Raw genomic sequence first — 25,729 nt, 5'->3', positions numbered from 1 at the left:
GGAAGATATTTTGAAGAAAGTCAGTAACCAAACAGTTAACTGGAGCCATTGACTTCAACAGTAGGAAAAAAAATACTATTGAAGTCAATGGCTCCAGTTAACTGTTTGGTTACTGACATTCTTCAAAATATCTTCCCTTGTGTTCAGCTGAAGAAAGAAACTCATACAGGTTTGAAACAACGTGAGGGTGAGTAAAGGATGACAACATTTTCATTTTAAAGTGAACTATCCCTTTAACATCCCCACGCCCCCCTGTCTTTCAGATTGCCTGGTTGCTTGTTACACTGGAAAAAAAATGCTCTTCTCACTTAGTCTAGTTTCTGGTTTAAATATCTAACGATTCTTAAAAATCAAGATGCATTTACTCGATAAATCTATTTAGTTTAAAATCAAATCAAAATAAGTTTTTGCTTTAAACAGGCATTATCTGCCAATGGGGTGAGAGAAATAAGGCAGTGGCTATTTAAGTGTTAAAGGTGAACTAACTTTAAAGTGGTAAACTAACCCTTTAAAGAAAGTGTGTGTAAGATTGTGGCCAAAACTGGTACTGCAATCCCTTTCAAATGACTGTAGAGCGGTGTATCCCCCTCCCCCTGACTCGAGGTTGCCAGATTGGCTGCAGGATCAGCAGGAACGTTTGCAGATCTCCAGTTTGTAGATTTGCAGCTGTGGTAACTAGAGCAGATCTGGCAACCCGAAACACTACTGACTTTGTGATTGGTCGATAGGTGGAGGGCGGAGCTTCAGGCCAAAACACAACATGACATCATCAGCATCAGTTGAGCTGCAACAACCACTTTTAAATGACAATCTCCTGCCCGGGCTACTGTTGTCAGTAATATAAGTATTTATCTGCTAGTAAATGCATGAATATTTAGATATTTGGACTGGAAACAAGAAATAAAATACTAAATAAGAAGAGCATTTTTTGCAGTTTAGTTTGTTTGTTTGTTCATTTTTTTGAAGTTGTGACGATAAACTGGCTTTGCTGCAGGCAGAACAAGGGCCGACTAATACACTCCAAATCACCCGATCTACTGTAAGAGCAATATCTGAATGTGCATGATGCTTAGTTTGAGTAGATCAATGTTCTACAATTGTATTTCTTTTTAACACTGGAATCACAAAGGACTATTATGGAAGCTTGTTTCCGCCACTTTTTATATCACAATTCTGACTTTTTAATTATACCTCACAATTCAGGCTTTTTTCGCACAGTTTTGATGCGTTCACGCCATGATGTAATCACTGTTACGAGACGACCACACGTGTGACGTTCTACTCCTCGGACTCTGAATTATGCGTCGCTATAGCAACTCTATCTTAATTTTTAATCTCGCAATTTTGACTTTTTTCCCGGAATTCTTAATTTACATCTCGCAATTCTGATGTTTTTCTCGGAAATCTGACTTCTTGGATTTATGAGTTTGCACTTCACAATTGTAATTTTTTTTCCCGGAATTCTTGCTATATCTTGCTATCTCGCTATTCTGACAATATTCGGAATTCTGACATTTTTCTCGGAATTCTGACTTTTTTTCTCTGAATTTTCCTTTTATATCTCGCAATTCTAAATTGCGAAGTTTTACATCTCACAATTCTGACGTGTTTCTCGGAATTCTACATTTACATCTTGCTATTCTAAAATTGTTCGGAGATCTGATATTTTTCTCAGAATTCTGACTTTTTTTCTCTGAATTTTACGTTTACATCCCGCAAATCTAAATTGCTAGAAGTTTTCATCAGAATTCAGAGTTTACATCTCACAATTCTGATTTCTGGATTTATGAGTTACACTTTACAATTCTAAATTTACATCTCACAATTCTGACTTTTTTCTCGGAATTCAACATTTACATCTCGCAATTCTGATGTTTTTATCGGAACTGACTTTTTTTTCTCGGAATGCTGACGTTTTTCTCTGAATTCTAAATTTACATCTTGCTATTCTGACATTTTTCTCTGAATTTTGACTTTTTTTCTTGGAATTCTACGTTTACATCCCGCAATTCTAAATTGCGAAGTTTTTCTCAGAATTCCGAGTTTACATCTCACAATTCTGACGCTTTTCTCGGAATTCTGAGTTTACATCTCAATTCTGACGGGTTTTCTTGGAATTCTACATTTACATCTCGCAATTCTGACATTTTTCTTGGAATTCTGACTTTTTTTCTCTGAATTTTGTGTTTACATCCCGTAATTCTAAATGTACTTCTCAAAATTCTAATTCGCGCTATTCTATTATTTATTTAAAATAAAAAAAAACGTAATACTTTGTAGCAGAAATAAGCTTCCATAGAAAAAAGTGTGCGATTTAATGCAAGAATGATCCATTTCCTCCGAGCGGATGCGGCCTCAGTTCCTTCCATTTCAGTTTGACAGTATTACTGCTGCAGGACAGATGAGTTGAGTGTCGCCCTAATGTGCGTTTGGTTTCATTTGAAAGAAAAGTCTTACTTTGATCTGTCTTAACAATCCTAATCCGACACTACTGACTAGAGCCGTAGTCTACCTCTAAAACAGTCTAATCAATAATGTAGGTCTCATCATGACGCACTAAATCAGAACTACAGGAAATCCACTTCAATCGGGTGCTGCTTTCAAACAGGTAGATGCATTTTGTGTTTTATGAAGGATTACTGACAAACATTTGATGATATTAACACATTCACTGTTTACTTTGTTCATTTTTTTTGCTTTATCTGGTTGTTTTTTTTAAATACTGTAAATAATGTAACTACTTGTAGAATAGAATGTGAATTAAAACATTCTTTTGCCCAAATCTCACTTGTGATTTTTTTTAATCATCTTTGATTGAACAGATTAATCTCATAAAGTTCAAGAAAGTGACAAAAGGCATGTTTATTTGATCATGATAAAGCACATCTGGTTAGTAAACACATGTTCATAGTGATCTTATTGTTTACAAGTGTTTATACTGGCTAAATCGAGTCTGTGTTTGTGCATATGTGTGTAAACAATGTCTGTCTAAAGGTCGATGTTGTAGTGCAGTCGAACTGTGATTTAAAGCAGTTTCATTAGAGGTTACGTGGAAAAAGCATTGAAATCCTCTGGACTAATCTAAATCAGGAGAAAGGAACCGGGAACTCAACAAGGTGAGTTAATACTGAATACTTAAGTTATTCTGTAAATACTGAAGAAAGAGACACAGATCTGTGGCTGAATTAAAGATGGAGAAGATTTACTGTAGACAAAACGTATGACTAAATTATCAAAATAATACCTATATTTCTGAAAGCTAGTTCAAAACCAGCCTTAAAAAATGTGTTATCATGTATCTTTTAGAGGGTTAATGTGACCCTAGAGCACAAAAACAATATATTTGTGGCAATAGCAAACAATGCATTGCATGGGCCAACATTATCCATTTTTTATGCCAAAAATCATTAGGATATTAAGATCATGTTCCATGAAGATATTTGGTGAATTTCCTACCGTAAACATATAAAAAAATTATTATTAGTAGTAATATGCATTGCTATGGACTTCATTTGGACATCTTTAAAGGAGCACCCTCAGATTCCAGATTATCAAATAGTTGCATCTCAGCAGAACTGGACTGTAAGCACATTTACTCGAGTCCTGTACTTAAGTACACTTTTTGAGTATCTGTACTTTACTTGAGTATTATTTTTTCTGTAAACTTATGACTTTAACTTCACTACATTTGAAAGACAAATATCGTACTTTTTACTCCTACATTTCCATCAAGGTCTTCGAAGTCGAAAGTCGTTTCTGTCGCAGCTCTGAAAGTCGGAGGATGATTTTTTCCTTCTTTTAAAGTTTTTTTGCTGTTGTTGTTTCAGACAGTCTATCAGGAATCGCTCCGAAGCCCCTTTCACACTGCGATTCCGGCAAATACACAGATAATGCGACCCGGCATTTGTTTCTGATTTGGTCTATTCACACTGCCAGCGAAATACCGTAATATGTGCGCTTTTTCACACAACCCGTAACGGTCCCGGGTCGAGTTGACACGTGATATCCTGATGTGACGTATAATGACGAGCGATCTCAGCTTCAGCGCGGATAGTAAGGAGCTCCGTGGTCTCGACTTGTGTCCAGTTTGCGCACATTTCTGCTTGTTTAATTTTAGTTTCTTTTGTATACGAACACTCTCTGCGTTTAAAACACCGACCAGCTCTTCTGGCACTGCAGGGTTGTATTATTGAAAAAACAAGCTCTAGGAGTCGCACGATAACTACGTACACGTTGCGGCATTAGTTTCGGCTTTTGTTCACACAGCGCTCGTCCCGGGTCGAACCCCGCAATATAACTAGGTCCCCGACCCGGGTCGAATTCGGTAATCAATCCCGGGACGTGGTTGCTTTCACATAGAAGGCGACCCGGCAATGCTCCGGGAATATTGCGGGTCCGACGTGCAGTGTGAAAGGGGCTTGAGTGGGTCATACACATTTTCCCAACTTTTTTTGAACACTGATCGGTTCATAGTAAAATGGAAGAAGACGGTTCTTAGGCACAGGTGTGTGCACCCATAGCTATACTTTGAAAGTATGTTTCAGTTATAAAAAAAATTAAGATTAGCTTAGTAGGCATAAACTTGGAGCATGTCTTATAAAATATTAAAGATATAAACGTCTGGGAGAAAGAGAAGAGTGACGTTGGGAGAATATCAGATGTGTATCAGTGTATTGGATCCGTGCATTCGGCCTTAAAGTGACAGCAGCTTTATAAAGAGCTTTGTAACTTTTCTACAAGTGTTTAAATGAGTTTAAGTTAGTCGTCTGCTAGTGTGTCAGATGGAGCGTCACTGACTGGCTTAAACCATGATGGCATAATGTGCATTTATACAACTATAATAAAATAATGCATTGGCATAACAAAGGAAATTTACTTTTGATACTGGAAACAAAAACTTCTGTACTTTTACTTGAGTAAAAATCAGTTTTCACAACTTTCACTTGTAACGGAGTAATATTTGACCAGTAGTACTTTTACTTTTACTCAAGTAATAGAGTTGTGTATTTTGTCCACCTCTGCATCTCAGCCAAATATTGTCCCATCCTAACAAACCACACATAAATGGAAAGCTTATTTATTTAGAAAAAAAATCTAAAAATTTACAATTTAAATTGGGTGTTTTGTGTTCCAGGGTCACAATAGTGAAATTAGCCTTGTTTTTCATTCATGTTTTCATCAAACAGGTTGATCTGCTGCGGTTTCCTGATGTCTGAATCCATGAGCTGGATTATTCTTCTTTTAATGCATCTGACCTCAGCGCTCCACTCACCAGGTTTGCTAGCGTTCCCGTTAAGTTATGAAAACAAATGTTTTCCAAATGTTCAAATCGTCCAGTTTAAAATGCTTTTTTCTTAGTCATGTGAAGCGTTAGCTGCACTGTAAAAAAATTTTTGTTGGTTTAACTTAAAAAAGTAAGTAACCTGATTGCCTTAAAATTTTGAGTTTATTGAATTTATTGGTTTAATAAATAGAAACTCAAAATATTATTGTATCTAAACCACATAAAAAATTTGATAAATCATGGAAATAGCACAATTTGGCTGCGTCATCACAAATAAAACACACACAATTACCCAATACTCTATTAATAATAACAAATCTTTTAATAATATTTTAATAAAGGTTGTCGATTCTCAAAAAAATGTTCTTTGTATTGTTCATCAACTCAAAATTTTAAGGCAACCAGGTCACTTATTTTTTAACAATTTTTTTACAGTGTAGGTATTAGGGGTTGAACGACTTCCATTTTTTTAAATTCGACATTTATGTGATGAAAGTCGAGTCGACGTCGACTAGCCGCTGATCACGTCATTAATGAACAAACAAACCTCGAGCTGAGACGCGAACGCAGGTCTTCTTGTGCACAGCTATAGCACATGACACAGCGCTGCTCATAAGGTTATTAATCCTACACAGGGCCGTTTCTAGCCTTTCTGGCACCCTAGGCGAGATTCATATGTTGCACCCCCCCCCCCTTTTTTTTTTTTTTTTTTTTTTTTTTTAAACTACAACTTATATATGACTTCCTTATTTCATGGGCATATTGTACATGCGTTAATCAAATAATGTAGCTAGGTTTATTATCACTGAGATCACAAATTGTTGGGGGGTTCGAGAATTGTCGAGAAAATTTTGATTTCTATGATCTACATTTGTGTATTTTAAGATGTTCTGAAGGCCAAAAAAATTAGACAACAATAGCTTGAAAACCATGTCACTTGGCACCACTGCGGATTGAAGAACACAGTGACACAAAGACTAAAAGACGGGACGAAGCCGTAGCCGAAGCCTCGCGCCAGTTTCATATGTTTTAAAGGTTAATCACATATTTTTTTAGGGGGGGCTGATGCATAAGTTCGTAAAAAAGGGCCTAGTGAGGCCCATGGTTATGACAGTATTAGCCTACTTGGTCAATTTACACTAAACAGCTATCTCTGATGTAAAAAAAAAAATTATTCAAATGAACTGCTATAATGTTCTGCACCTGAAATGAGCATGGCGTGTGGTCCGTCCAGTACTAATATTCAGTGTAATGTTTTGCTCAACGTTATGATAGAGGGACCAGCTTAGTAGAGAACAGGTCCTACAAGTAACCAATAAGTAGGCTAACATACCTGTATATTTCGCTTTCTTTTTTTATATTTCCTCTTTTTTCTTTTTACGATACTGAGCCCCTGATGGCTTTGACCTTTTCATGATGATGAAACTAAAGCACGCTGTAACGAGTAGAAATATAGTGTGGCCCCTTTAAGAGTTGCGCGCGCTCCCTGCAAACGAAGTCTGCATTTTGTGTATGTGCGCACTGAGTCGCTCCCATGTGTGGGGATTATTATGAGAGTTCAGCGGGGAATAAAGTGATGTTAATCGCCTCCGTGTTTACATCCACTCCAGTTACATTAAGTGAGCTATCCGCATTTTTCACTCGGACACAAGCGTTACAACGCCACGGATGGCGACGTTCCCTGCCGCCCTCTACATGATCTCATTTCATTACAGCAGCTCCACTATCACCATGGCGACTTCACTCCAATAATCGCAACTAATCATAATGCCTTGAAATAGCAAAAGTACGAAATATTAATAATAAAATATATATGAAATAACTAAAAAATCTTGTTGGGGCGGGGGCTCACTGGCGCCCCCCAGCTGTTGGCGCCCTAGGCGACCGCCTAGTTTGCCTATGCCTAGAAACGGCACTGATCCTACATAACAGCTTCTGTATCAGTTCTTTTGTCTAATGGTCGTTATATTTCTCACAGATTTCTGCTCGTTCTGAATAAGATACCGATAAAGGAGCACAATAAAGATATGAATGCATTAGTGAGTGATTGTGTGTGAATTAATTCTACCTGGCAGCGTCTCTACTAATAGGTAAGCAGTGAGTTATCAAGAAATATGCTAGAACTTTTCAGTTTCTAAGCTATTTTATTGAATCACAGAACAGTGTTGATAATACATTTCTGCGCTACTGAATGGTTTTCTGAGGCGCGATCTCCGCGTGATGTGCGATCGGCTATGTGTGTGTGTGTGTGTGTGTTGCAATGCAGCATGCAGTTAACGCGATGATTAACGTACGTGTACAATAAGCGTGAATTCTCCAGATCAATTTTGAGCATCCAGATGGTAATCAAGCATATCTTGTGGAGAGCTGACGGAGTATGCATTTATTTGTCCTTTTTAACTGTTAAAAACAGAGCCTGCGTGTCAGGAAATTGTTTATCCTGTGCTCTCTCTAGGCCAGCGACTAGTCGACGTCAAGCTTAAAGGGTCATGAAACCCCCTCTTTCAGCTCAAATCCACCTCGTAATCTTTTTGAAAAATGCTACTTAAATTAATAATAATGAGACACCGATGCGTCACGTAGCACTATTAGAGCGATGGTACGTCACAAGCTGTGACGTGGACGCAATGTAGTTTTTAAACCCGGAAGACGAAAATAGGGTGAAAAACATAAAAATTGACCAGATTCCCCTTTTAATTAAATCTAACAGATGCTAACATTATGTTCAATGATGTTCAACACACATACCTCTGTTAAAATCTCAAAAATTTAGCTGTAGGGTTTCATGACCCTTTAAAGCGTCATGACAGAGCATTAAGGTCGACTAGTCGGTGCAACCCCTAGTGGGTATATATGAATCCACCTGTCGTGGTTAAACCTTCCTGTGGTGTTCAGTGTTTTTGGACAGGCGTGATGCTGTGCGTCTGCTCAGGACTCGAAGGGCGAATGTTTTCCTGGAGGAGATGAAACCTGGAAATCTGGAGCGGGAGTGTTACGAGGAGCTGTGCTCTCTGGAGGAGGCGGCCGAAATCTTCCAGAGCAGAGAGAAAACGGTGCAGTGTTCTCACACACTACAGCTTTAGTACAGTTATGCAAATCAATAGCCTGACGTGGTCATCCTCAGCTCTAGTCAGAATATGAGTCTGATGCTCCATTGGGCTGTGATTATGGGGCGTGTTTCAACCCAACCAGGAAAGGCCTCGATTGGACAGACCGACAACCAATCAGAGCAGCGGAGCGACGCATAACGTTAGTTGTCAAATGTCAACAGAGCTCAACTGCACTGTTCAGTTTTATTCATCCGTTCAGGAAATTTAGTTTGCACAGGTGCCACACACATAATTTATACAATCACACACATAAATTCAAATAAAAAAATAAATAAAAACAGCGTGGTTACAATTGATTTAACATAGAAATAGCAGTCTTCGTTCTCCCCCTATTCTATATCTGCGACCTGATGGAAGTACCACAAACTCTCTATGTAATGGATGTGAAGAGGAATTAATTATCACATAGGCTTTTTAACAATGCGCTCTTTAAAAAGCGGTCTTGCCAAGTCCGCGTTTTTTTCCGCGGGTTGTTTTCTATGTCCACGGGTTGAAGCGACTATTATATGATATATAGACCCATGAGTGTGAATTTTAGCAGCAACCTCGCCAAAATAACACATTTTACCCCCAAACGGCATTTTCTGCGGAGAAGCCACTTAAGCTATTGTTTAGGGCTTGTAGTTGCGGGTTTTGTTGTAAAAACTTGGCAACCCTGTCTGCATGTGCGCTGGAATAAACGATCTGTGCCGGTGTTGTAAAAAAATAAGAGTTTAATGATACACAGAGCACTTACCCAACATGATCATCATCTCTGAGAGAAATAGTGAAGGTGATGCAGATACAAACAAGCTCTCCGTTTAGGATTTGAAGTTAACCCCGCCCTCACTCTTAGCTTAAAGGGTTACTTCACCCAAAAATGAATATGATTTCATGAATTACTCCGCCTCATGTCGTTGGACACCCGTAAGACCTTCGTTCATCTTCAGAACACAAATGAAGATATTTTAGTGTAAAGCTGAGAAAGGCTTCAGAAAGGCCTCCATTGGCATTCAGTACATTCACACTCACAAGACCCATAAAGGCACTAAAGACGTCGACACAAAGCCCATCTCACTACAGCGGCTGCACAATCATTTGATGAAGCGACGAGAATAGACTTTGTGCAAAACAAATCTAAATAATGACTTTATCCGCCAAGTTATTGTCTTCCGTGTCGGTCTCGCTCCTCCTCTTCTGGGTCATGAACGTCACGGTCATATTCTCACGCATGCGTCGAGTTCACGTCAATAACTCAGTGGAGAAACGGCCTCAGTTCCAAATGGAACGCTCATGTTTAAGAGTGCGATGACATCACTGTGGTCTGACTTCTTGTGTTCTTTCTAGATGGAGTTCTGGTACAGATATCAGAGTGAGTGTCGGGCACCCTTTTACGTATGTGTGTGTGTGTGTGTGAGAGAGAGAGAGAGAGAGAGAGAGAGAGAGAGAGAGAGAGAGAGAGAGAGAGAGAGAGAAGGAGTTTGTGTGTATGTGTGTGTGCGTATGTATGTGTGTGAGTTTGTGTATGTGTGAGTGTGCGTGTGTGTGAGAGAGAGAGTTTAGGTGTGTGTGTGTGTGTGTGTGTGAGAGAGAGAGAGAGAGAGAGAGAGAGAGAATTTGAATTGAATTTTAAATACTCTTTATTACAATTTTTCCACAGACACATTTACAAAATCAACTTAGAGACAAAAAAAATAAAAAATAAATAAATAAATAAAAAATAATTAAATAAATAAATAAATTACAACAAATTTGTGAAAAGCAAATCATCTTCACACACCGAGCACAATGCTCCTTTGCTACACCATTTTAGTTCAAAAGACAAAATATCATCCATAGATTTATAAAAATTAAAATCAATCAACACTCTAGACTTTACCAGAGTTGAAAACAAAACAGTAACATCATGTCCAGACCTTTGTTCAATCTTGTTTTTCCTACTTGAGTAGATAGCTAATTTAGCTTGACCCAAGATAAAATTTAGTAATTGACAGTCAACTTTTCTTTTCTGTACATATTTAACACCCAAAACAAATAATTCCATGGAAAAATTTTCATCAAAAACATCAAAGAGATTTCTTAATACATTAAATAAGGGCTTTAATCTAGAGCACTCCATGAATGCATGGAAAACAGTTTCTTTCTTAAAACAAAAAGGACATTCAGAGCCAACCTCAGGATTTAAAACAGAGATAAAAGCATTGACAGCTATTGCTCCATGGAGAACCCTCCATTGTATATCCCCAACTCTCTTTGTTAACGGTGGCTTATACAAAATTCTCCATTCAGGTTTAACATTTTCATCCAGTTTTAAGAACGATCTCCATGGTGTGTCCATTTTGCCATCTAAAATCTTCTTGTTAAAGACCAAAACACAAGCTTTGTACAAAACTTTCCCTGTAACCGAAAAGAAATCCAAACACAAAGACTTCCCAGTTTTTAAAAACAGACCTGTACAATCTTCTAGTTTAGGAGACAAAAGTAAAGCCGGAAAAGGGTCTTTTGCATTAGGAGTCTCTACTCCCGCATAATAGTCCTTTATTAATTGTCTTTCTTCCTCTGTAAGAGCAGACTGCCATTTTGCCATCAATTGAGCAACTATCCGGGTTGAGAACATTCCTAGATGTGAAGCTGCCTGCTCAATGTTCTTAAAATTAGGTCCAGCCATATTCAACAGAAGATTTAAGGTAGTAATCTTGGATTTGCAAAGGATAGCATTTAGTCCAGAAAAAGTATGTCCAACAGCAGAAATATCCAGACGGGTTCCATATATTATGGGTTCATTTAGCAACCAGAAGAGTGATTTCTTACACAGTGTCCTTTGTTGATTAAAAAGACCCCATACTTTAAAAAGATTGCGATAAAAAATTGGCATATTGGAAGTGTTCAGTCTTAGGGGGTCTAAAAAGAAGAGCAATTTGTCCATCTGTAGACCTCCCAAACTCCGTAGAATAGCACAAGCAGCTACTCTCCAACAAAAGTCACTTGACCCCGAAAGAAGCTTTTGAATAAATTGCAAGCGGAAAGTTGCTGTTCTGCTTTGCAAGTTTACCAGTCCTTGTCCACCTTCTTCTTTGGACAAAAACAAAATGCTCTTAGTGATCCAGTGCATTTTACCCCAGAAAAAATCCACCAGTAGTGCTTGAATTTCATTCATCAGTTTTAAAGGTGGATCTATACATGCTAGTTTATGCCAAAGAGAGGATGCAATTAAATTATTAATAATTAATATACGCCCTTTATAAGACATGTTTGGGGCTAACCATTTCCACTTGGCTAAACGTCCTTTAACTTTTTCGGTAATCCCTTCCCAATTTTTCAATACAGTTGTTTCATCTCCTAAAAAGACCCCCAAATATTTAAAACCCCCTTTACTCCAAATTAAACCATCAGGAATGCTTAACTCTTCTCTATTCCACTTTCCACATATAAAAGCTTCACTTTTGTTCCAGTTTACTTTAGCAGAAGATATATCTTTAAAATCTTCAAGTATTTTCGTTAAAATCTCTATATCTTTTTGACTACTAACCATTACAATCACATCATCAGCATAAGCTGACAAATGAATTTTACTGTTAGAGCCAGGTATATGTAACCCACTCAAAAGTACTCGTATCTGCTGCAATAAAGGTTCTATGGCTAATGAATAAAGCATTCCTGACAATGCACATCCTTGCCTTACACCTCTACCAACCTTGAAAGGAGTGCATAAGCCACCGTTCACTTTCAGCAAACTCTCAACATCCGTATACAGCGTCTTAATCATATCTACAAAATCTTGGCAGAACCCAAAAGCTCTTAAAGTTTTCCAGAGGTAATTATGTTCAACTCTATCGAATGCCTTTTCTTGATCCAGAGAAAACAAAGCACAATCTAAATTAAACAACTTGGAGACCTCTAAAATATCGCGTACTAAAGAAATATTATCAAAAATGGACCTACCAGGTATGCAATAGCTCTGGTCCGGGTGAATAACTTGCTCCATTGTTTCCGCCATCCTATTTGCCAAAGTTTTTGAGAGCAGTTTGTAATCTGTACAAAGCAGCGACACAGGGCGCCAGTTCCTAATGTCCGTTAGATCTCCTTTTTTTGGGAGAAGTGTAAGAATTGCTCTACGGCAGCTCAACGGCAGCCGCCCTCCAGCCAAGCTTTCGTTAAGCACCGCGAGCAAATCTTCCCCCAATACTGTCCAGAAAGACTTATAAAAGTCCGCTGGGAGACCATCGATGCCGGGAGCCTTCCCGGACTCCATGCCCTGAAGGGCCTTGTATAACTCGTCGAGGCTCATGGCCTTACTGAGTTCTGTATTGGCATCCTCAGACACCTGTGCCAAGCTTTCAAAGAAGACATTGTCACTGTCAGGCTCTGCAACACATTCACAGCTGTACAGCTTTTCGTAAAAACAAACTGCTCTCTTTCTAATATCAATGGGGTCAGATAACAACATCCCAGATTCAGAGCGGAGAGCATGAATTAATCTTTTTTGTCCATTCTTTTTTTCTAAATTAAAGAAAAATTTAGTTGGAGCATCCATTTGGTCAATATTCTGGAAACGGGACCGAACCAGAGCTCCTTGCACCTTAACCTCTAAAAGATCACTAAGCTGAGTTTTTTTAACTGAAAGAGTTTCTAAAACATTATTCCCCCCAGTTGAATCTGCTAATTCTTGAAGTTTAACTATTGCTGTCTCCAAATTTTTCATTGATTTTGATAACTGTATAGTGACATTTCGAGTATGCTGTTGACAAAACTGTTTAATTTGCACTTTACCAAAATCCCACCACTGATTTAAAGACTGGTAAGAATTCCTTGTGGCTCTAAAATTCTCCCAAAAATATTTAAAAGTATCCTTAAAATGTTTATCATTTAACAGTGAACTATTAAAATGCCAATAAGCACTATTTGGTCTTGTGGAGCTCAAAATAAAAGAACACACCACCATACTATGGTCAGAGAAACTAACAGGAACAATCAAACATTTGCTAAAAATACCACATTGATGTTTAAAACCATAAAATCTATCCAACCTAGCTAAAGAAAAAACCCTCCCACGGGTATGAGCCCAAGTATATTGCCTTAGACTACCATTGACATGTCTCCATATATCACACAATTCATGTGTTTTAATGACTTGAATGAGTCTCTTACGGGATGGCTCATGGGGCTCAGTGTGATTTCTATCAAGATTTTGTTCTGTACAGTTAAAATCGCCGCCCAGAAACAAAAACTCTTCACTATTACAATTTTGCAGGGTTGAATTGAGGGTATTTAAAAACAGCATTCTTTCGACTCCTGAGGTAGGGACATAAACACAAATAAAAACAAAAACATGATTTTCAAATAAAGCTCGAACCTTTAAAAATCTGCCCTTTATAATCTCTTCAACATCATAAGAAATTGGTTTAAAATTTTTTGAAAATAAAATGGCGACTCCGCCACTAACAGCAGTGTTATGACTTAAAATAGAGATGCCATCCCATTCCCTTTCCCAATCTGCAGCATTCTTTAAATCACTGTGAGTTTCTTGAAGTAAAATAATATCTAGTTTTTTCTCTTTAGACATTTCATATAATGCTACCCTTTTTTTCACATCTCTTGCTCCATTTACATTCACTGAAGCAACACTAACTTCACCCATAATGAATAAAAAACAAAACAGTAAAAACAAACCACTGATTATCATTAAATTAGCTTTTTTCATCACCATCATTACTAATTTCAGTATTGAGTTTTCTCAATATTTTTTTTAACCTGTAAATTTCCTTATTAGTAAAACATCCTTCAGCCATCAGACACCTTGTTTTTTCAATGAACTGCTTAAGATCAGGAAAATATTCATTCACTCGTACTCCTCTTCTATTTTTTGTTGCTTTAAGAAAGAGTCTTATATCTTCCATTTCATAATTTCGACTCACACATTCACTCTGAGAAAAAGGAAGGCTAGAATCAGATTCACAATCACTCTCGGTTTCACCCTGGTCCTCACTATCAGCTACATTTACATTTGTTTTCTTTACAGGTCCCGACTCACAAGTATTCTCACTTTTCCTCCGTTTTAGCGGTACTTTAAACAGAGCGCGTTCTGTCTCTTTGTCAATGCCATCGTTCTCACTTCTGTGCTCGATCGGAGGCAGTTTTCCCCCCTCGCGCTGGGAGACCTCTGACACCTTATTTAAGGTGTCCCTGTCCGGGCAAGTGAGTCCTATTTGATCTTTTAAAGAACGTCCGTCATCAAAAGACCCGGTAGACTCCACATCATCTTCCTTTCTATTAGGCGACTTTATTACAGTAATCGCGGAAGAGGCCTGATTTACCTCTTGCAGCTCTGTTGCAATCGTCTCAGGTACAGCTCGCTCTGCCGCGATCGCGTCTGTGCTGTCTATAGGTTGACGTGTCGCGAGTGGAACATTTGCATCATCTATATTTTGCTCTGCTACAGATGTTTCTTTTTTATCAGGGCAATCACGTACTAAATGTCCCACTTTATTGCAACCGAAACATTTCATCTTCCCTGTTGTTGCAAATACAACGTAATCAAAATCATCGATCCGGAATTTGAACGTAAGGTCTAATTCAGCGTCATCCTTCACGATCATGTAGGCAAATCGCCTAAAAGAAACTACGTGCTTCAACAACGGAGATCCGCTTCCAATTGGTATTCTTTTAATCGGCGACACCACTTTTCCATAACGGGAAAGAGATTGATTTAATAACTGGTCACTGATGAACGGGGGGACATTGGACAATGTTACTTTTTTAGATGGCATTGACAATGGAAGAACAGGTGTAAACAAACCATCAATAAAAATCCCACTCTCAACTAGTTCATTTGCTTTGTCTACACTGTTTAAAAATATAACATTAGCGTTATTCATTTTTGAGGCTGACAGAATGCACTCATGGCCCACAACTTCTCCTATAGCCAAACAACAGTCCTCTACACTCACTGCCGCCGCCACTTTCACTGCGTGGCGCCGCGTGAGTGTAAACAAGACTCGCGACTCCGGGACCGCCATGCTTCCCTAAAGGTAGCACTCGGCCCGGATCAACGCACCAAAAAAACTATTATTAGCAACTAAACCGCAAAAAAACAAAGAGAGAAAAGGGAGAGAGAAAAGAGAAAGAATAAACGAGGGTGAAATATTAGTTGGCACAGCAGCCACGAAAAGAAATCACTCGCACTCAAACAACACTCAGCACTCACCACGCTCTCCGCACTCACAGCCTCAGTCAGCTCACGCATGCGCACGAGAGAGAGAGAGAGAGAGAGAGAGAGAGAGAGAAGGAGTTTGTGTGTATGTGTGTGTGCGTATGTATGTGTGTGAGTTTGTGTATGTGTGAGTGTGCGTGTGTGTGAGAGAGAGAGTTTAGGTGTGTGTGTGTGTGTGTGTGTGTGTGTGTGTGTGTGTGTGTGTGTGTGTGTGAGAGAGAGAGAGAGAGAGAGAGAGAGAGAGAGAGAGAGAGAGAGAGAGAGAGACAGAGAAGGAGTTTGTGTGTATGTGTGTGTGCGTATGTATGTGTGTGAATTTGTGTATGTGTGAGTGTGCGTGTGTGTGAGAGAGAGAGTTTGGGTGTGTGTGTGTGTGTGTGTGTGAGAGAGTTTGGGTGTGTGTGTTAGTTTTTGTGTGTGTGTGGGTGTGTATGTGTCTGTGAGAGAGAGAGATTTTTTGTATGCTTGTGTGTGTGTGTGTGTGTGTGTGCGTGTGTGTTTGTGTGTGTGTGTGTGTGTGTGTGTGTGTATGCGTGTGTGTGTGTGTGTGTGTGTGTGTGTATGTGTTTGCATGTGTGTTCCTACTTTTGTCTAAATGAACCCTTTTGAGTTGATGTGAACCGTGATGTGTTGTTCAGACCGTAACCTGTGCCGCTTTAACCCGTGTGTGAACGGAGGGATCTGCAGCGAGAGCCGCGGCGCCCACGAGTGTCTCTGTCCTCCGCAGTACAGCGGACGCAACTGCGAAACAGGTTCATTCTGCAGAGCTCAAAAACACACACAGAATGCTTTCCTTACTTAGTATTTTTGTCTTTTGTAAAATAAGCTCAATAATCTGCCAATGGGGTGAGAAGAATAATCAATTTAAAAATAATAATAATAATAATTTTTCTTTCCCCATTGGCAGATTATTAAGCTTATTTTAAGCAAAAACTCTCTTAATTTTTAGTTAATTTTCCCCCAAAACAAGACAATAATTTTTACTTGTCTAGTAAATGTTTCTTAATGTAAGAATTGTTAGATATTTTGACTAGACACAAGACAAAAATACTAAGGAAGAAAAGCATTTTTTGCAGTGTGATAGCATGCTTGTGTTTCCTCACACTGAGCGAGACTGTGTGTGTGTGTGTGTGTGTGTGTGTGTGTGTGTGTGTGTGTGTGTGTGTGTGTGTGTGTGTGTGTGTGTGTGTGTGTGTGTGTGTGTGTGTGTGTGTGTGTGTGTGTGTGATGGGTAGGTTTAGGGGCAGTGTAAGGGGATAGAAAATACGGTTTGTACAGTATAAAAACCATTACGCCTATGGAATGTCCCCAAATGTCACAAAAACAATTGTGTGTGTGTGTGTGTGTGTGTGTGTGTGTGTGTGTGTGTGTGTGTGTGTGTGTGTGTGTGTGTGTGTGTTCAGAGGTGTTTGACTGTAAGTATAAGAACGGAGGGTGTCTGCACTACTGCAGCGGCTCGGATCAGATGGATGGGGTGGTGTGTAGCTGCGCAGACGGATACCATCTGGATGAAGACGGACGCAGCTGCAATCCATCAGGTACAAACACACAAACCGCATCAGCTCAGACGATTAACCGTTAACATTTCACAGCTCAGTCTCACCAAACGTCCTTAACATCGAAGAAATGCCTTATTTCGGTACTAAGAAAATGTGCAAAGGAAGTTTTTGCACTATGCAGTTTTTGACAGTATTATTGATTTACTCTATAATATACTGTAGTATACTATACTATAATTTTCATTAAAGACTTAAAAAATAGTTTTGTCATTTTTGTTATATTTCTAACTGTCTATATAGTTTTTAGTTTTAGTTATTTTACCGAACTTTAGCTAAAAATGAGAAATAGAAAAAAAGAGTCTGTGTGTGTGTGTATGTATGTGTGTGAGTTTGTATGCGTGTGTGTGTTTGTTTGTGTGAGTTAGAGTTTGTCTGTATGCGTTTTTTGTGTGTGTGTGTGTCTGCATGTGTGTTTGTTTCTATGCGTGTGTGTGAGTTTGTATGTATGTGTGTGTGTTTGTGTGTATGCATGTGTGTGTGTGTGAGTTTGTGTGTATGCATGTTTGTTTGTTTCTATGCGTGTGTGTGAGTTTGTGGGTATGTGTGTGTGTGGTGTGAGTTTGTGTGTATGCATTTGTGTTTGTATGTGTGTGTGTGTTTGCATGTGTATTTATTTGTATGCGTGTGTGAGTTTGTATGTATGTGTGTGTTTGTGTATGCGTGTGTGTGTGTGTGTGTGCGTGCGTGCGTGTGTGTGTGTGTGTGTCCAGGAAAACCCTACATAATGAGGGCAAAATGTCCCCACAAATTTCCGAAATCCTCGTCCTTGTGGGGACGTTTTTGGTCCTCATGAAGAAAACGTGATATTTTTTGAAATTGTAAAAATACAGAAAGTTTTGTGTGATGGGTAGGTTTAGGGGTGTGTGTGTGTGTGTGTGTGTGATGGTTAGGTTCAGGGGTAGGGTTAGTGTATAAGGGGGAGAGAATATACAGTTTGTACAGTACACATATCAATGTCAATGAAAAGTCCCCATAAAGCATGAAAACACAACGGGTGTGTGTGTGTGTGTGTGTGTGTGTGTGTGTGTGTGTGCATGCGTGCGTGTGTGCGTGTGTGTGTGTGTGTTAGTGCAGTACCCCTGTGGGAAACAGTGGAGCGGTGGGATCATGTCTCGCTCTCTGGATGATATAAGCGCCACAGACCCTGAGGATTTAAGCCACACCCCCACCGTGATGAACTCCTCCCACTCATTACATCACAACGGAAGCTCATTGGACAACTCGACTCGCCTGCCCAACCAAACCACGGTTCAACAAGCCAAAGCTGGCTCACAGGACGAAACCCCCGACACAGGAAGTGACATCACAGGTCCAAACGAGGATACGCGCATCGTTGGAGGTCAGCTGCAGGGTCAGGGCGGGAGTCCGTGGCAGGTGGGCCGAATCTGACCTTTATTATGACCTTAATAAAGTTATATGATCTTTTATATGACCTTAATAAAGTTATATGATCTTTTATATGACCTTAATAAAGTTATATGATCTTTTATATGACCTTAATAAAGTTATATGATCTTTTATATGACCTTAATAAAGTTATATGATCTTTTATATGATCTTAATAAAGTTATATGATCTTTTATATGATCTTAATAAAGTTATATGATCTTTTATATGATCTTAATAAAGTTATATGATCTTTTATATGATCTTAATAAAGTTATATGATCTTTTATATGATCTTAATAAAGTTATATGATCTTTTATATGATCTTAATAAAGTTATATGATCTTTTATATGACCTTAATAAAGTTATATGATCTTTTATATAACCTTAATAAAGTTATATGATCTTTTATATGATCTTAATAAAGTTATATGATCTTTTATATGATCTTAATAAAGTTATATGATCTTTTATATGATCTTAATAAAGTTATATGATCTTTTATTATGATCTTAATAAAGTTATATGATCTTTTATTATGATCTTAATAAAGTTATATGATCTTTTATATGACCTTAATAAAGTTATATGATCTTTTATATGACCTTAATAAAGTTATATGATCTTTTATATGATCTTAATAAAGTTATATGATCTTTTATATAACCTTAATAAAGTTATATGATCTTTTATATGATCTTAATAAAGTTATATGACCTTTATTATGACCTTAATAAAGTTATATGATCTTTTATATGACCTTAATAAAGTTATATGATCTTTTATATGACCTTAATAAAGTTATATGATCTTTTATATGACCTTAATAAAGTTATATGATCTTTTATATGACCTTAATAAAGTTATATGATCTTTTATATGATCTTAATAAAGTTATATGATCTTTTATATGATCTTAATAAAGTTATATGATCTTTTATATGACCTTAATAAAGTTATATGATCTTTTATATGATCTTAATAAAGTTATATGATCTTTTATATGACCTTAATAAAGTTATATGATCTTTTATATGACCTTAATAAAGTTATATGATCTTTTATATGACCTTAATAAAGTTATATGATCTTTTATATGACCTTAATAAAGTTATATGATCTTTTATATGACCTTAATAAAGTTATATGATCTTTTATATGATCTTAATAAAGTTATATGATCTTTTATATGACCTTAATAAAGTTATATGATCTTTTATATGACCTTAATAAAGTTATATGATCTTTTATATGACCTTAATAAAGTTATATGATCTTTTATATGATCTTAATAAAGTTATATGATCTTTTATATGATCTTAATAAAGTTATATGATCTTTTATATGACCTTAATAAAGTTATATGATCTTTTATATGACCTTAATAAAGTTATATGATCTTTTATATTATCTTAATAAAGTTATATGATCTTTTATATGATCTTTATGCTTGAGATATTTCATCAGTAAAGGCCGTTGCACAGTGAGTCCGAAATTTTCACTGCAAAAATGCTTTTCTTACTTGGTATATTTGTCTTGTTTCTAGTCAAAATATCAAAAAATTCTTACATTAAGAAACATTTACTAGACAAGTAAAAATTATTGTCTTGTTTTGGGAAAAATTAAGAGAGTTTTTGCTTAAAATAAGATAAATAATCTGCCAGTGGGGTGAGAAAAATAATCCTGTTTTCTGTTTGAATTAAGATTATTTTTCTCACCCCATTGGCAGATTATTTAGTTTATTTTAAGCAAAAACTCTCTTAGTTTTAAGTCATTTTTCCCCAAAACAAGACAATTACTTTTGCTTGTCTAGTAAATACTTCTTGTTTTAAGAATTTTTAGATGTTTGGACTCGAAACAAGACAAAAATACTAAGTAAGGATTGCATTTTGCAGCAAAAAGTTCGGAGACCTTTGCACACTGAGTCCGATGCGTATTAATGAATGCGTTACGAACAAAATAAACATAAAACAAGACAAAGAGACGTCTTTAAGTAGTGAGGATGATTTTTTTTCGCCCTCTTCTTAAAAAGAGAAAAAGAAAGAGGAGATATTGGGTCCATCCACTGAGATTGGGGAAGGAGAGTCCTCCTTATCAAGCGGGATTATCCAGACCGATCCAAAGTTGACTTTAGTGTCAGCGGCTCAGTTTGATGCTTTGCTAGCGATACTGGAGACACATATTCAAAAGAAGACCACATTTCAGTGAATCAGTTTGAATTATTCCCAAAACAAGACAATAATTTTTACTTGTCTAGTAAATGTTTCTTAATGTAAGAATTTTGAAATTGACTAGAAACAAGACAAAAATACTAAGTAAGAAAAGCATTTTTTGCAGTGCAACAACCGGATAGTGATGGCCGATTTCAAAACAAAGCTTCGAACTGTTGTGAATCAGTGAATCGATTCATGATTCGTATCGCGTGTCAAACTGCTGAAATCACGTGACTTTGGGGATCTGAATCATGAATCGATTCACAACAGTTCGAAGCTTTGTTTTGAAACCGCCCATCACTATATAAGTCGTTATTTCGTTTTTTTGCGCACACAAACTATTCTCTGTGCTTCCTAAAATGATTTTAGGCTCCGCTGTAGTGAGATGGTCTTTGTAACGACGTCTTCAGTGCCTTTATGGGTCTTGAGAGAGGAAATGACATTGGTGTCAATGAAGGCCTTTCTGAGCCATCGGATTTACACACTAATATCTTCATCTGTGTGTGAAGATGAACGGAGGTCTGACGGGTGTCCAACCGTAGAATTTACATTTTTGGGAGAACTAACCCTTTAACACTTTGAATGTAATTTGCTTTAGGTTCTTCTTCGCCGTGAGGATGAGCACGGGTTCTGCGGCGGGTCCCTGATCGCTCCGCGCTGGGTCGTGACCGCAGCACACTGTCTCCAGCAAACACCAGACCATGTGACCGTCGGTGAGAGTCTGTCCTTTTTGCTTCTCAAGAAACAATTAACAGAGGTTTAGATGTTGATGTTTTATTGAAAGTGTTTGAAAGTCACCATTATGGTGATCAGTGTTTGCTTTATTTGACATCTTAACATTGGCTTTTCTCTGGTTGCTGTAACTGTGTTTCTATGGCACATTTGATATGGAAAGAAAAAACAAGAAAATTCTTTCTTTCAGCCAAACACAATCGGAGATAAATAAAAAAATATCCTGGCTCTTCTGAGATTTATATTGGGAGTGACAAGGTTTTGAAGCCCAAACATTTACTCCCATTATAAAGCTTATAAGAGCCAGGATATTATTTAATATAACTCTAATTATATATTTAATAATTATATATTTCATATAATTATTTAATATGACTGTATTTGGCTGAAAGAAGAAAGTCATGCACACCAATGGTTTGAGCGGATTAATTTTGGATTAAATTATGGGATCATTTTCATTTTTTGGGTGAACCAACCCTTTATTATAACCATTTTTCTTCCCACTAAAGATGTTGTGCTGAAACACTGCAAAAAAATGCTTTTCTTACTTAGTATTTTTGTCTTGTTTTCAGTCCAAACATCTAAAAGTTCTTAAAACAAGAAGTATTTACTAGACAAGCAAAAAAAAATTTCTTGTTTTGGAGAAAAATTACTCAAAATTAAGAGAGTTTGTGCTTAAAATAAGATAAATAATCTGCCAATAGGGTTAGCAAAATAATCTTAAAACAAACAGAAAACAAAATTATTTTGCTTACCCCATTGGCAGATTATTTAGCTTATTTAAAGCAAAAACTCACTTAATTTGAAGTTATTTTTCCCCAAAACAAGACAATATTTTTGCTTGTCTAGTAAATACTTTTTGTTTTAAGAATTTTTAGATATTTTGAATAGAAACAAGACAAAAATACTAAGTAAGAAAAGCATTTTTGCAGTGTTTCAGCACAACATCATTTAGTGTGAAGAAAATGATTACAATAAAGGCTTAGTTCACCCAAAAAATGAAAATTATCCCATAATTCAATCCAAAATTAATCCTTACAAGCCAAAGGTGTGCATGACTTTCTACTTTCAGAACTAGAAACAAGAAAAAAAAGAAAAAAAAAAGAAAAAGAAAAAGTTCATGATATTCACTAGAGATGCAACAATACAGTTAGTCCACGGTTCAACACATACCTCGGTTTTTAACCACGTTTTTTTCCGATTCTATTCTTAGGTGACAGGAACAGAAAAAGGTTAAGGAGAAAATGTTTTTTATTGCAATACTCTTTATTTTTTTTACCTAAAAGACTTAAAAACCCTTACTTAAACTTAAAACCCTTAAACTTAAAACTTGACCTAAAAAACCCTTGTACACATTCCCAGTGTATTGTATAATATAAAATATATATATATAAAGATTTACAGTGGCAGCTCAGAGATGTACAGTAGCATTTAAGTATGAAATTGAATGAATAAATGTAGGCTAAAATTAAAACTACATAGTCTTCAATATGCAACATTTATTAAAAGCTACTGTAATAAAGGTGTTTTTCTATATTAATATCATTTAGAGGTGAACTGTCCCTTTAAAGACAAGCGGTTCACTATAGGCTGCTGCTGTCACTTTAAGACCTGCACGCGATTTTACTTTAGACATAACCGACTGTGTTTATATGTTAACCTTGAGTGTGTGTTTGATAGTATTAGCGGAGTAAGACTGTCCAGTAATCACGTGTGTGTGACAGACGTTTAGTGCGCGTGCTCAATGCAAAACAATGTTAATACTGCTACTCCCTTGCCGGTTAAACATTTCATTCGAGTGCATGCACGCAAATTAAATGTTTAACCGGCAATGCTTTAAAACGCGGGTATACACTCCTTAACTTTAGTGCATATGATTGGATATTTGCTCATATCAGCGCGTAGACTCACAGGCACACTCAGAAAAGAGCTGAAATAAACTGAGAGGAATTTTTCAAATGGAGAGAAATGGAAATAACTAATTAAATGCAAAAACGAAAAAAAAACGCAATTCACCAGCGCGGATTGAACCGTGAATGCCGTACCGAACGGTTCAATATTATTTTGAGTATTGTGACATCCCTAATATTCACACACACAGGAGACTACGATAAGATGCGTCCGGACAAAGACGAGCAGAAGATCAAAGTGGAGAAGGTCGTCCTCCATCCTCACTTCCACGAATATACTTTCGACGGGGACGTGGCTCTGCTCTACCTGTCGGATCCCGTGACTCTGGGTCCATTCTCTGCTCCGGCCTGCCTTCCCAACGCCGGCCTGGCGGAGCGGCTCCTAAAACCCGGAGAGATGGGCCTGGTGTCGGGATGGGGCGCCACACGCTTCCTGCAGCGCTCGTCCCGCTTCCTGAGGAAGGTGATGCTGCCGGTGGTGGACCAGATGAGCTGCATTAACTCCACGGAGCAGGTGATCACGGATAACATGTTCTGTGCCGGATATCTGACGGTCGAGAGGGACGCGTGTACGGGCGACAGCGGAGGGCCCTTTATAGTCAACTACCGGGGCACGTGGTTCCTCGCCGGGGTGGTTAGCTGGGGCGAAAGATGCGCTGCCGAGGGCAAATACGGAGTTTATACCAGACTGGGAAACTATTTATCCTGGATACGGGAGGAGATGATGAAAGAGGAATCCAGAGGCAACCAGACTGCTGTGAACGTCTGAATACTGCCTGACTTTATGCACTAAAGGGATAGTTCACCCAAAAATGGGAATGTGATGTTTATCTGCTGACCCCCAGTGCATCCAACATTTAGGTGTGTGTGTTTCTTCAGGAGAACACAAATGAAGATTTTTAACTCAACCGTTGCTGTGTAGGTCATATAATCATGTGAATACAGTAAAAAAAACATGCTTAGACATCATGCACAAAGAGCCCTGTGGCTCATGACGACACACTGATATCTTAAAGCAGCACTAGGTCACTTTTCAACCGTCATAATATATTTTCAAGACTCTTGTGAGGATAAATCGACTTACAATAGGTTGAATGACACGTCTGCCAAAGCCTGATGGGGTCTGTATCGTTTTTAATCGTACTTTTAAACTTCGGGTTTCGGGTAGTAACCCGAGAACAAAAAGAGCTACAACATTCGACTGCTTTACGGCATATACGTCACTTCCACCAACACACACACTTCCTTACATTCGGACGTGCGAGCCCAACTTTGTTCGTCGGATAATATAGTCATGTCCGAAGCAGCACAGACAAATAAGAAAGAAAAGGTTTTGTTGGAGGAAAGCAATAAGAGGAAACGAGAAGGTGATGGGATTAAAGGCAGGACGAGGATCAACATGTGACCAGCGTTTGCTCGTCGGCGTGAGCTGAAGGAGGCGTGCCCGACCGATGCTGTCCTGCTCGTTACGGTGATTACCGACCACTCAAACATTGAACTGAAGTATCATATAGATTCTGGAAAACGCTAACCAATAGACTACTATAATGACGCTGGCTTGTAAACGTGAGCATCGCGATTATTTGGCGTTTGAAAAAAATAAAACCCATGAAATTATATTCATATGACATGCTGAAACATCTGCCACTGACTGTACCTGATGAAGACATTTCACACGCGCCGCCAGAAGAACACCTGCATGTGAACTCCTCCTGCAGTGTTCAGGGGAACTGTTAGTGCTGCACCGACCCGCGGGACGCTTTTATGAAGTTATTTGGCCCGCCCCGCACCACTGTATATATTTTTACAACCCGCCGCGCACCCGCGACCATTAAATAGACATACGGGGTCCGCGGGTTATGAGACGACCCGCTCATCACTAGTTCAGGGCTATCAGGATTATCATGTCAGCAAATGCACGCGCGATGGCATCCCCTGATGTAGGATGACTGAGCTTACGACAGTAGTTGAGGACATTATTTTTTCCAAACTGTAGGGGGACCCCGAGAGCAAAAGTAGCCAAGTGCAGCTTTAAGACACAAAACAATCAGTTTGTGTGAGAAATCGAGCCGTATTTATATCATTTTTTACCTCAAATACAACGCTATATCCAACAGCATGGAGCGCGCTTCACTTACAGTAAGGTCAAAAGTACATGCTCTGGCTTATATATCGGTATTTTCAGAGTGTGTATTATTACGGAAGAAAGTGAAGCGCGCTCCAGGCTGTTGGATATAGCGTTGTATTTGAGGTAAAAAATGATATAAATACGGCTCGATTTCTCACACAAACTGATCGTTTTGTGTCTTAAGATTTCAGTGTGTCGTCATGAGCCACAGGGCTC

The 25,729-nt window shown here is 38.0% G+C and overlaps 2 protein-coding genes across 3 annotated transcripts in view; both read left to right on the top strand.

Moving 5' to 3' along the window:
• Positions 1-25,729, top strand: part of LOC137084878 (complement C1q and tumor necrosis factor-related protein 9) — a 367,307-nt gene that overhangs the window by 115,993 nt on the left and 225,585 nt on the right. The gene's annotated exons all lie outside the window — the stretch shown is intronic.
• On the top strand, positions 187-24,236 carry LOC137084877 (coagulation factor X). 2 transcript variants are annotated; one of them, XM_067451418.1, is made up of 11 exons: positions 187-2,608; positions 2,823-2,889; positions 2,995-3,116; positions 5,187-5,275; positions 8,180-8,337; positions 9,721-9,745; positions 16,222-16,335; positions 16,987-17,121; positions 18,212-18,516; positions 21,342-21,456; positions 23,577-24,236. In XM_067451418.1, exons 4-11 carry the CDS (start codon positions 5,209-5,211, stop codon positions 24,152-24,154), a joined length of 1,497 nt encoding a protein of 498 aa, XP_067307519.1. In that variant the 5' UTR covers positions 187-2,608; positions 2,823-2,889; positions 2,995-3,116; positions 5,187-5,208; the 3' UTR covers positions 24,155-24,236. The 2 variants fall into 2 exon arrangements, with proteins under 2 accessions (XP_067307519.1, XP_067307520.1); XM_067451419.1 differs by lacking the exon at positions 2,823-2,889.

Source organism: Pseudorasbora parva, chromosome 8, assembly GCF_024679245.1.
Source record: "Pseudorasbora parva isolate DD20220531a chromosome 8, ASM2467924v1, whole genome shotgun sequence".
Lineage (NCBI taxonomy): Eukaryota > Metazoa > Chordata > Actinopteri > Cypriniformes > Gobionidae > Pseudorasbora > Pseudorasbora parva.
Note: the sequence above shows the minus strand (reverse complement) of the source record. Positions and strands in the feature narration are given on the sequence as shown.